The following is a 12291-nucleotide window of genomic DNA, read 5'->3' as shown; positions in this document are numbered from 1 at the left end:
AGGAGATGTTCAACAAGCACATATGAATGTGATGGTCAGGTGTCCACATACTTTTGGCCATATAACATATTCTTGCATAATAAAGAAAGAAGTTGGTAAAATTTGGTATAGATGCTAAATGATGAAATAACAATAGCAGACTTACACATATGCACTCTATAGGCTTTTCAGTTAATACTTCTTAACATAAGCCACAGTAATCTTCAATCCAAAAATACTGCACTTGCACTGTGTTTGCTGTGGTACTGTGTATTTATTACTATGATGCTATGTACTGTATTGATTAGGTTTACTTAAACAAATCATTCCCTCAGATTTTACATTAATGTTTCTCTAATTTAAAGCAAATAAAAAGCTTCTTTGATGCACATTAAAGGCCTGGTCAACAAAGTCCATGGTCACATTTTATGATGCTCATGTCTCAGTTGAATGAGGTACACTTTAGAGTATTACTGAATATTTTGAGTGCAGAGAAGAATAAAACACATGAGTCATCAAACCCTTAAAGCATTTTAGGATTTTAACTGCATTTTTTTATTTTTAGCTTATGATTGCTGTTCCATAAGATGTGTAACATGCACATTTTCTCATTTTTGAGGTTTCCCTTAACAAGATTTGCATATTGTGATAATATATTTAGACATTATTTACGATGACTCATTCATTATGGTGCTTTTTTTATGGAAAGGACATATTTTCAATGTGGTGCAGTGGTAGCGTTGCCACCTCACAGCTCCAGGGTCTCTGGTTCTATATCAAGCTCATATTAATGTCTGTGTGAGGTTTTACATATTCGCCCTGCGTCTGCGTGGGTTTCCTCTAGGTTCTCTGTTTTTTTCCCACCTCCAAAAACATGCTAGTAGGTGGACTGCCTACTCTAAATTGCCCCTAGCTGTGAGTGTGTCTGTGTGTGTGTGTGTATGTGTGTGTTTGTGAATGGTGTCTGCGATGTGTCCCATCCAGGGTGTGTTCCTTCTCCACCTGAGATTGGGTCTGGATCTTGACGAGGATAAAGTGGTTAATGAAGAGGAATTCATGAATTTACCTCATTCACTCATCTTAAGTTGAAGTTTCAATTATTGTACTTTTATAAAGTTTACTGTTTTAATCAATTGAAAACGGAAACCTCAGACACACATTCAGGCAATGCTTATTTTTGCTGTATCAAATCGAGACACCGCTGTATTATATTGAATCAAAATTAGAGTTTCGTGCACGCCTAGTTCCTTCCCATAAAAATCTGAGTAAAATCATTATCATCATTTTCGGGGGTTTATCATCATTTTCGGGGGTTTATCATCATTTTCGGTGGTTTATCATCACTTGGCTGAGAGAATCAGGCCATACAAAATGTTTTTCAATGCATTTCATTAGACTGCCTGCTTCTGCAACTTTCTAGGCAACTTCATCTTTCAAGGCAGTGAGCCTAAAATTGTTGCATCTGCTTCTGTTTTTGAGCTCAACCATATGTTTCAAAAGCATCTCAGTCCGCTTTTTGTTTCTCTGCCTTCTGCGAGGAGCACAGTCAAATGTTCCACCTCAGACAGTTGGCTTTTGGTTTTCTCTAGCCAGTGCTGCATATATGTATGTCTGCCCCTTTCAGTTCACTTGAAATCTCCTTCACTTTGGAAACATCCTGCCTCTTGTAAATTAGCAGTTATACACAATATGACCAAAAGAATGTGGACAACTGACTCTCAACTTAAACAAATCATTCCCTCAGATTTTACATTAATGTTTCTCTAATTTAAAGCAAATAAAAAGCTTCTTTGATGCACATTAAAGGCCTGGTCAACAAAGTCCTTGGTCACATTTTATGATGCTCATGTCTCAGTTGAATGAGGTACACTTTAGAGTATTACTGAATATTTTGGGTGCAGAGAAGAATAAAACACATGAGTCATCAAACCCTTAAAGCATTTTAGGATTTTAACTGCATTTTTTTATTTTTAGCTTATGATTGCTGTTCCATAAGATGTGTAACGTGCACATTTTCTCATTTTTGAGGTTTCCCTTAACCAGATTTGCATATTGTGATAATATATTTAGACATTATTTATGCTGACTCATTCATTATGGTGCTTTTTTTATGGAAAGGGCATATTTTCAATGTGGTGCAGTGGTAGCGTTGCCACCTCACAGCTCCAGGGTCTCTGGTTCTATATCAGTATTTGTTTGTGTGAGCCTTCCCCAAACTGTTGCCAAAAAGTTGGAAGCACACAATTGTCTAGAATGTTGTATACTATAGCATTACAATTTTCCTTCAGTGGAACTAAGAGGCCCAAACCGGACAATACCCACGTGCACAAATCACTCAAGTGTCCACATACGTTTGGCCATATAGTGCACTTTGCAAGAATTTAATTTAAAACATTTTTTTTTTTTAAGATTTAGACAAGCACAATGAAAAGTAAGGAAACTCTGTCTTTGTTTAGGATATATGTGATGATGGTACTGGTTTAATTTCTCCAGCTTAGATTTCTCAGATGTTTAAAAAAAACACAAAAAACATATAAAGTAAACTCAGTGTGAAATCTACACTATATTGTCAAAAGTATGTGGCTACCAGACCAATCACACACACAGGTTTTTGTAGAACCTCCCATTCCAGATTTAGTCCCCTTGTGTTTGCTGTTACAATAACCTCCACTCTTCTGGGAAGGCTTTCCACTAGATTTTGGAGCATGGCTGTGGGCATTCGTGATCATTCAGTTACAAGAGCATTAGTGAGATCAGGTACTGATGTTGGGTGAGGAGGTCTGGGGTGCAGTCAGTGTTCCAGTTCATCCCAAAGGTGTTCAGTGGGGTTGAGGTCAGGGCTCTGTGCAGGACACTCGAGTTCTTCCACTCCAACTTTAACACACCATGTCTTCATGGAGCTCACTTTGTGTGCAGGGGCATTGTCATGCTGGACCCTCTTAGGTTTGGGTCTGTTAGTTCCAGTGAAGGGAAGTTTTAATGCTACACCATACAAAGACATTCTATATAATTGTGTCCTTCTAACTTTGTGGCAACAGTTTGGGGAAGAACCACATAAAACTGTAATGTTCAGGTGTCAATATAATGTATGTCTCATACTCGTAAAGCCGGTCAGCAGCAGCTGAACGGAAGGAATGACTCAGTGCATGGCAGTGACTGATATCGATTCATTTACGTTAGTGACGCATTGTTCACAAACAAAACATATTTACTATGGGTCTAGCAGGACACACACTGTACAGAGCATCATATGTGTGGGGGAGTTGTGTTGCTGCCTGTTTTGAGGCATCCATCTACAAAGTATATTCATGGATCACACTTCAAGAACAAATCAATCCACTTTATCATCATTTATGTACAGCAGATGTCTTTTGATCAGTGCATCACTAAGATAATTTCATTATTAAGTTTGATTTGGCTAACGTGTGACCAGAGCATTGCTTAGATTATTGTAGCTTTACAGAATTTCGGCTGTAGTGTACTGAAAAAACAATAATTGTGATAATTGTGATGGCTGGCTAAGACTTAGTAAATGTAAATTTTGGAAAGAAACAATTGTCTTAGTTGGCTCTTGGACATGGCATCAGTAGCTCTGTCTTGAAACCTATAATTATAAATAAAGCAACATTATCCCTTAAGTGTAAGCCATTGTTCTGTACCTGTTAATTCTCTAACATCTTGATATTTTGGTACCTTCTGAGAATCTGTTCTCAGAATATGACTTCTATTTGATAGCATTGAGGTGTATGACTGTGTGTGAAAGCTCACACTTTCACTCAGTCCAGTACACACACACTTTGGAGAATCAGTTAGTGGGTTAGTGTCGTTATTCAAAAACTATCTAGAATAGTACGTAAGTATGTGATTTGAGACCCAACTCTAATTTGTTGGTCTGTTGCGGACTTCACGTCGTGACACATTATACTGCCCAAAGTATTAACGTTGTGTATCAGCACTGTCCGTCCACTAGCAAGCACTAATTTGCATACCCATGAGCCTCTGCTGTATTCTTGTTACGTTAATGTTTAATGTCATCGTTCTGTTAGGTATAGTGTTTTGTTTTAGTGTAAGATTGTGTTATGTGTTTATTTATGATAGTTGTTGTGTTGTGTTGTGTTGTCACCTCTGCCCATTTTCCTTGTATTTTCCAGTTAAATATCTTGGATATTTTAATGTACTTACACAAAACCAGCCAAAGTAGAGGGGAAATATTGAACATGACAATCATTTCATTCAGACTGAGGGAAATAAATAAAACATTGGTAAAGCTTTCTGTCATTGTTTGTCACAAACAGAGATGCCAGCCCTGGTAATCAACCCCACTCTCTCAGAATGGAAAAAAAAAAAGTTCCTAGAGATTTTTATTTGTCTGGTTAAAACACTAAATTAAATAAATAGAAAAGTTTGAACATGAGTTTATTTAGTTGACATAAGACACGACTTCCAAAAGTGTTAAGCATGGTGTTTTAACACGAGTACTGTGTGTGTGTGTCAAGTGAATACTCGCTCCCTCAGTCACTTTCACTTGTTCTCGAGACTGTTCTGAATAGGGAGGTGATGACAGCAGTGAGAGAGACACAAGACCAAATTCAGACAAAACACGACATCCTAACCTGCTGTCCTGAAGCTAAAGATGCAGACTGAAACCACGAAAATACAGGAGTGTTAAATGTGATTTTCTGTATTAAATACTCTGCTGATAACCACCTCGATGGGTTTAGTAGTCAATAAAATCTCTTTGCCTGTATTTTTATATAAGGTTGGTTGCTTTAGTCCCAAAACAATCCCAAAAGCAAAACTCAAAATATCTTACACAGTGTTTGTAATTTCACCATCAGTAACTATCATTGTTAATAATATAATATATAATGTCATATTACAGTTAAAACACTGTTTCCATTAACAGTTCTTTCACAAAGGTCCTCAAATTATATATAATGTATATATGTATGTATGTAATGCCAGAGAATTCACCCCAGATGGGTTGCCAGGGCATCACAGGGCATATTTCAGACACACACGTTCACACCTTGGAGAAATTTAACATAGCCAATCCACTTACCTGCATGTATCTTTGGACAACAGGAGGAAACCCATTTGAAGATGAGGAGAACATAAGAAATTACAAACAGACAGTAACCTGATCTCAGGATTGGACCAGGGATCATGGATCGTTGAGGAAGCAATGCAGCCTGCCATTCCACCATGCCGCTCCTGTCAAATAAATTCCCTGATCAAGTGAAAACACATATTTTCAGAGTTTTCACCAGAACTAGATACCTTCTTCTTTCATTTTGGGTGCATCCAAACGTATATTCACTGTCCTTCTTTTGCCATTTCTATGCAGACCAAGCCATGTGATTAGACTGCTTCATGTGTCACTTCATTTAGCATATTCGTGGCTGTTTTCTTGGTACCATGGTGGCTGTTTCACAGTTCCAGGATCCCAGTTTAATCCTGAGCTCAGGTTACTGTCTGTGGAGTTTTGCATTTTTGCCCCTTGGCCATGTGGGTTTCTTCTGGGTTCTCCGGTTTCTTCCGGTGTTCCAAAAACATGCTGGTAGGTGGATTGGCTAAGTTAAATTGCCCTTTGATGTGAATGAGTGTGTGAATGTGTGCATAGTGCCCTTCCACCCAGATATTCCCAAATCACACCCAGTGTTAATGGGATAGCATCCAGATCCAGCATAACCCTGACCAGGATAAAGCCATTACTGAAGAGAAATGAATGATGGTACCACTTGTATTGAAACCACCTACTGCCTGATTTTTTTGTTAAAGCTGTGAGCACTTGTCAACCATTGGTATTTCAATGAATTCAATGAGTTCAAAACTGTGCCTTTTGTATTTGTATGTGGATTATGTGTAGGCTTTGATTCAGTCAGAGTCCATGGCTTGCGTGAGCACAAACATTTGTGTCACAGAAGTGATTTAAGCCATGGAGGAAATGCAGAACGGAAATGGAGTAAAGTGGCCGTGTTCATTGTTGGCAGGCTTGTAGAGAGAGTGCTTGTGGGTTAGCACAAGCCAGGTCTTCAGTTGTGGACTGGAAGGCAATCATCTTGCCAAGTCTGTGTAGACTGCTGACAGAGAAATTGGTTAATGCGTGGTGACTCCACCTTTTCATCCTGTGTGCCAGCCCCAGATGAGCACCCAGCCGTAGATCCTTGGCGAGATTTTCCTCTAGCTGTTGTAGCTTGGACTTGTCTCTAACCTGGGGGTTTTTGTTTTAGCAACTATTCAGTGTCCTTCTGGGGTGACTGGCTATGGATGCTAAATCCAAATGGTCATCATCAGGAATGGCAAAAATAATGATTTTTGGCAAAAATGTGTCCACCTGCCATCTTACCTTTTATCAAATGTACTTATGGAAAGCTACTTTTTATAGGAGCATGGAATTGAATGCTCAGTCTGTTTGTATTATAATTAAAATTAAATTGGAGCCTCATTCTAATATAGTTTCTTATTTATGAAGCCTATATGCCACCTAAATGAATGATTTTTAATAATTGAAGTAAAGTGTTAATCAAATAATTTTTAACACTTTTATGAAGCACTATGTATACCTTATACAACTCTATACAACTAGAAAAAACAAGCAAATGCAAGAAATGGATTAAAAGCTGTACAGTAACACAGTATCTCAATCAGTCAACCCATAATGATAATTGATGGTTGTTGTTTTCTGTTCCACATAAACACAAAGTTGCGTAAAACCTCCAATAACATCTTACGCGTTTTGATGTAAGCCTTTCGTAAATTCTCCAGCATTGCAGCAATGTTCCTGAATGTGCTCTAAAGGCACTACCTAGGTACCCTTCAAGTAAAGTGTTACTATTCTCTCCTTCTGTAATGCACCTGCAGTGGCTGAGTGTGAGCCAGACCACCTATCCATGACTCTTACTCAGCATGTTAAGGCCCTTTCTCTGCACTCGGTACTATAGAGCAAAGGAAGCTGCCAAGTATTCCTGCGTAAAGCCTGTTTATCTTTACCCTAGCTTTAACTCATTATTCAGTACTGTTTGGTGGCTGATGGTTGTTTTAATAACCCCTTTCACAAATGGCAGCACGAAAGACTGAGATTCCCCTTCTTCTTTCTCGTTCCTAATTGTTGGTATCGCTTTGGCATCTCATACTGTGCTTTGGGAGTGCTCATTGTAGCTGTCAGACATGCTTTTGTTCCTCTGCTACTCAGAACCAGGCTCATCTTTCTATAGCCTGAGCATAATGTGCAGATAAGAATGAAAATGCTGGGGAGATATGCTTTGAAATTCATATATATATATATATATATATATATATGTACAATGTATGACAGATGTACTGGGTTCACAAGAATGTGGCTATTGATTGCAGGTTCTGAGGCTGAGTCCAAAATGTTCTGCTGATCATCTCACATTACAGACGAGACCCTTAGCTTGCGTTCACCTGTAAAAATGAACCATTTTAAAGAAAGTTGAAAGTGTATATCCTTCTTCTCTTCAGAATAGTTCCTTATTTTAAAACAGAGGTTTATGAACATGATGTGCCGATTGGATATTGTGCAAGTCTTCTTGATGTGCTTGGCTCATGCCTGGCTTGTCTTGTCCATAGTATTATTTGAGTATGGAACTCTTGTATGTGAGAAATCAATATAATTCCCAATAGAAAGTGATGTGACAGTGGGAAAGACAGAGAACATGATTGTATCATCTATCCACACTGGTTGCATGTGATCACGAACACAGCAGGTTGTATCTATTTTTTCACTCATCTACTCTCGCTTCCAGAGGTGAGCGGAGGTGTAGTCTACTCACTGTAGGAGTGGTTTGCTAAACAACAATGTTAAATCCCATTTGTTATTAATATGTTTTCAGGTCGTCCATCCAATATCTTCTGCGATATCTCAAGAATGAGTGGCTGAATTGTAGGATTTATATAGAATTATCATTGTAACCAGCAGATGAACTGAACTGATGGAACTGATCCGATCAGGGTCAAGGTCACAGCAAGGTCAAATGTCTGAAATAGTTTTTCTTCAATAGCTTCATTCCTGTTTGTCTTACAGAGATGTTACTTACACAGTCATATTCAGGCCCATTTTCTGGCTGTCTCAGATTTTTGCCATTGGTCTGTCCATCTGTCTGGCTGTCCGTCTATGAAACCTCTACTGTGGTTATCTCAAGGAAATCTACTGTGATATCTCAAGAACAACGAGTGGTTGAATGTTTGAGGGAGTGATCAGGAATTATCATTAAATTTATAAGTTTAAAATGTATATCTGGAATTTATATATTTCTGTAAATCTGCTTTGTGACAATGTCCATTCTTAAAAGCACTATACAAATAAAACTGAATTGAATTGAATTTAATTATTGAAACCAGCAGAAGAACTGATTAGATTTGGGAACTGATCCAAACAGGGTCAAGGTCACATCAATGTCAGAAATAGTTTTTCTTCACTAGATTCATCTCTGTTTAAGGTATATTTTAGGTGTATTTGGACCATATAAGTTAGTAACAAGAGGGACTAGACTTGTTGGCAGCCTCATGTTTTCTGTAGATTCAATAATAAATTGGATTGAAAGGACATTTTTGTCTAGTTATTTGTACAAAAGGGAACCAAATTATTTAAGAAGAATGCTTGATTTTGAATTTTTTAACACCAGTAAAAAGCTTTATTGTGATATACTGGTACCTGGGATATTTTAAACTATACCACATATGAATCATATATAAATAATATAAATTTTGTCAAAAGTCTTCCCCATTTGCCCTAATCAGTAAAATGACATGAGCTGAATGTGTTTGCTACTCAGACTAAACAGAATGCCTCACTTTCATCATGCATTACACAAACCAGCACTGCATCAATTAGCACCTTATCTCATGTCTTTCTGTAAAATCTTTATCTTGCACCTCCAGTACCCTGCAGCTCCCCAGTTCTTTCTTCTCCAGCCTTATTCATGCCACCATAACACTCTATTCACACCGGGTTTTATCCAGCAAGAGCAGACCACTTTTCCTCTCTCTATTCTGTATGCAAAGCTTTTGTAAAGACTGACTGAAAACAGGATCTGAAGAACCTCCGTGTCTCCACTGCTGCTCCTCATTCTGTCTAAAAGATGCAAATCTAATGATCCATGCAGTTCTTTCTCCTAAATGACTGCTTATGCAACTGCTGTCTTTACTGAAGTGTCTTTTTGGTACATGCTGTCTTTACTAAAATGCCTTAAAGTGCAGATTCACAGCTGCAATGTTAGGAGCTTTATATTTAGTGGTGAAAAAATGATGGAAACCCCAGACAATACACTGACTTTTCAATGTAGTAGTTACTATATTGTGGGGTAAACTTTAGTGTCATTTATTAATTAGTAACTGTAATTCATAGTCAGAGCTGTGTGGGGTCAGATTTGGTGGGCCTTTTCACACACATATGCAAATCTAGGCACGAAAGAAGTCTGAATAAGAGGTGACGGGAAAGTTCATAAGCCAATCAGAGGGGTGGGAGTCCTATCTCATACTATAATAAACCAAACAAGGTGAGGGAGTGTGACAGTCCAATATAATGTCATCATAAATCAAACATGGGTAATAGCGTGTGTTTGGTGTTTGGTTTGATTCTAATAACTCTGCTATAATACTGAGAGGACAAGATACCAGCTGCAGATAATTACATCCACCAAGTCTCCAGATACCTGGAGCCTCCCAATCCACATTCTACCTTACTAAAGTAGGTTAGTATACCAATGGAGTGTCATTGCTGTTTAGGCGTTTTATTGCACAAGTGTGTAGAATGTGGTTTGGGTGCCATGAGTTCTGCTTGTATGCTCATTACTTGAATGAATCTCTCTGGCCGCTTTGAGATTCATTTGTGCGGTGGATAAAGGTTGATGAATTTGTTTCCACAAATAGCTTGCTGTAACCATTTTTTTTAACCAGAGAGGGTGAAAGACAATATAAATGTTACATTCGGAAGTTTTAAGTGAAATTTTATTCATTTTATTCATCTACATTTTTATTCTACTTCAGATGTTACAGTTTATAACCAGTTATGATCTTGTCTCTTATTTCTTTTTAGCCAGCCTACCCTCTCTTGCCAATCCACAGCACCACCATGAACTACTTGCGCCGGCGTCTGTCCGACAGCAGCTTTGTAGCCAACTTGCCCAATGGCTACATGATGGACTTGCAGAGGCCGTCAGGCTCCAGCGGTTCCAGCAGCTCCACCAGCTCCCCGGCATCTCCAGCCATGGAGAGGCGTCAGCAGCAACCTGCAGCACCAGCTCCGTGTCCGCCTCCTCAACCCGCCTCCTCAGGCACATTTCTCAGCTCTTTCTCCAGTGTGGTGAAGACAGCTCAGATCGCCAGCGCAGTGCAGGCCAAAGCTGCTGCTCATGGGGACAGCAGCACCACAGCAGCTGCAGCAACCACTGCCGCAGCACCAGCCAAGCCTGTAGTCCGCAAGCCCAAAGCGCTGTTAGTCATCGATGATGCACACACAGATTGGTAAGAGCTTTTTTGACACGGTTATGATATGATCCAGCTCAGATTGGCATTGAGACATAATTTGCAGTGAATACATACAGTATCTGTGGAAAATGATTCATACATTTCGGTGCACTGGGATGAAGGAACGGCAAAGACACACGTTTTACAGCATACACGTTCCTTCATTATCTCGAAAATTTGTTTCTGATAAGCTGTAAATAGTAAAACAATGATGTCAATTGAAAGTCTGCTTTTATTTAGTAAAAAGATTTATACAAAATCTTACTTTCTTGTTTTTCATTGTTTGACAGCTATATTGTCCTATAGAGAAATATCAGAGTTTTCTATATATATAAATAAATAAATAAAGCCAGTGAATGAATTTAACTTTATTCTCAAAGTAATTGTTGGGAAGAAAACATTTTATTTTAGGCAGCATTTCATTAGCCCCAGTAGAGATTTACAACCCGCTGATAATGTTCTGTCTGCTAATGAGCCATGCTGTTTGCAGCAGTTTGGATTTATGCAGGGATTCACTTTTTAAAAAAGTGAGCTTTCAATTAGCATAACTGCACAAAAAGCAAATGCTGCTGATAGACAAACCTGGCACTCATCTGTGCTCTGTATCTTCCTAATTTTTTAATAGTGACACTGCAGAAAATGTCTTACAAGTGTCTTACAAATATCTTGAATATAGTCCGGTTTATCTAGTATTTCCTATTATAAGATTACAGTAAACCAAATATATTATTATAAATTAGTCTAGTTCTATTGGCAGATCATTTTGCAAAATTTAAGTATTTGTTTGTAGAAAGAAGCTAAATTATCTGCCAATAGAATAAGAAAATTTAAGGTTTGCGATGATGAAAAATGTCTAGAAATATGTCTTGTAAGTGTAACAGGAAATTTCCTTATAACAGGAAATACCTGATCAATTTGACTGTATTCAAGACATTTTTACTTGCCAAGATGCCCTCTGTTTGCTGTGCATGTTCAGTACTGATATACACACTTAGTTCTTTCATGATTTATGATTGATAACTGTAGCTAGACTTTATCTGTATCAAAAATGTCTAAGATCAGTTCTTCCTTTCTATAGGCTCAGGAGAAGCTTAATCGTTCTGATATTTAGTACCAGAGCAGTGTTGCTACTATTTTCCCTGCTTTCTTTTTTTTCCATTTCATGTGTTTATGATATTTCAGAATGACAAGAACTTTCTTTCTCTCTCAGATTAGATCAGCTCCAGAAAAGAACCTCATAGACAAACAAACCTGCTCTTTCCTCAGTGCTCTTTTTGTGAAGCACTAAAATAAACATTTAACTGACTTGTTTCACTTCATAAATTGCTCTGAGCTGCTCTGCAGATAAAGCTGTGTGTAATGCCAGTGCTATAGGAGGAATAATCTATCATAGGTTTTTTTTTTGTTTTTTTTTTTAGAGACACTGCTTTGAGAAATAATATGCAGAAGAAAATATTTTTATCTGTAAGCACTTTCGTCTGTGCTGTTTTTATATAGTGTAATATAGACATTGGTGTAAAAAAGATTTGTATGCTCAAATTTGATGTAGTGGCCGTTTCAGTACTTATATTTCTGCTCATTTTCAGTATTCAGTGGTGTATAAAACAGTAGAAGTGTTAAAGCAGTAATTGTAATAGTACCAGTGTGAGAGCAACACTAGCTGCAGTGATTCTCTTTGACAGCAGGGTGGGGCAATAGTCCAACTTGACAAGGCCTGTATATGAATATAACAAATCTAGCACTCTGCACCAGATGGAGCCAGATATAAACATAAAAAAATCAGTCCTGTAAAAGAAATTACCTTCCGGAATAAAGATTTAT

The 12291-nt window shown here is 38.0% G+C and overlaps 1 protein-coding gene across 1 annotated transcript in view; it reads left to right on the top strand.

Moving 5' to 3' along the window:
* The window catches only part of syn3 (synapsin III), a 94573-nt gene that overhangs the window by 2281 nt on the left and 80001 nt on the right, over nucleotides 1-12291 (top strand). Inside the window, exon 2 of the mRNA XM_026922786.3 lies at nucleotides 10040-10467. Within this exon, the coding sequence (XP_026778587.1) occupies nucleotides 10076-10467 (392 nt within the window). The 5' untranslated portion in view covers nucleotides 10040-10075. The remainder of the gene's footprint in view (nucleotides 1-10039; nucleotides 10468-12291) is intronic.

The sequence above is a fragment of the Pangasianodon hypophthalmus genome, chromosome 18, assembly GCF_027358585.1.
Source record: "Pangasianodon hypophthalmus isolate fPanHyp1 chromosome 18, fPanHyp1.pri, whole genome shotgun sequence".
In the NCBI taxonomy this organism is placed as follows: domain Eukaryota; kingdom Metazoa; phylum Chordata; class Actinopteri; order Siluriformes; family Pangasiidae; genus Pangasianodon; species Pangasianodon hypophthalmus.
Note: the sequence above shows the minus strand (reverse complement) of the source record. Positions and strands in the feature narration are given on the sequence as shown.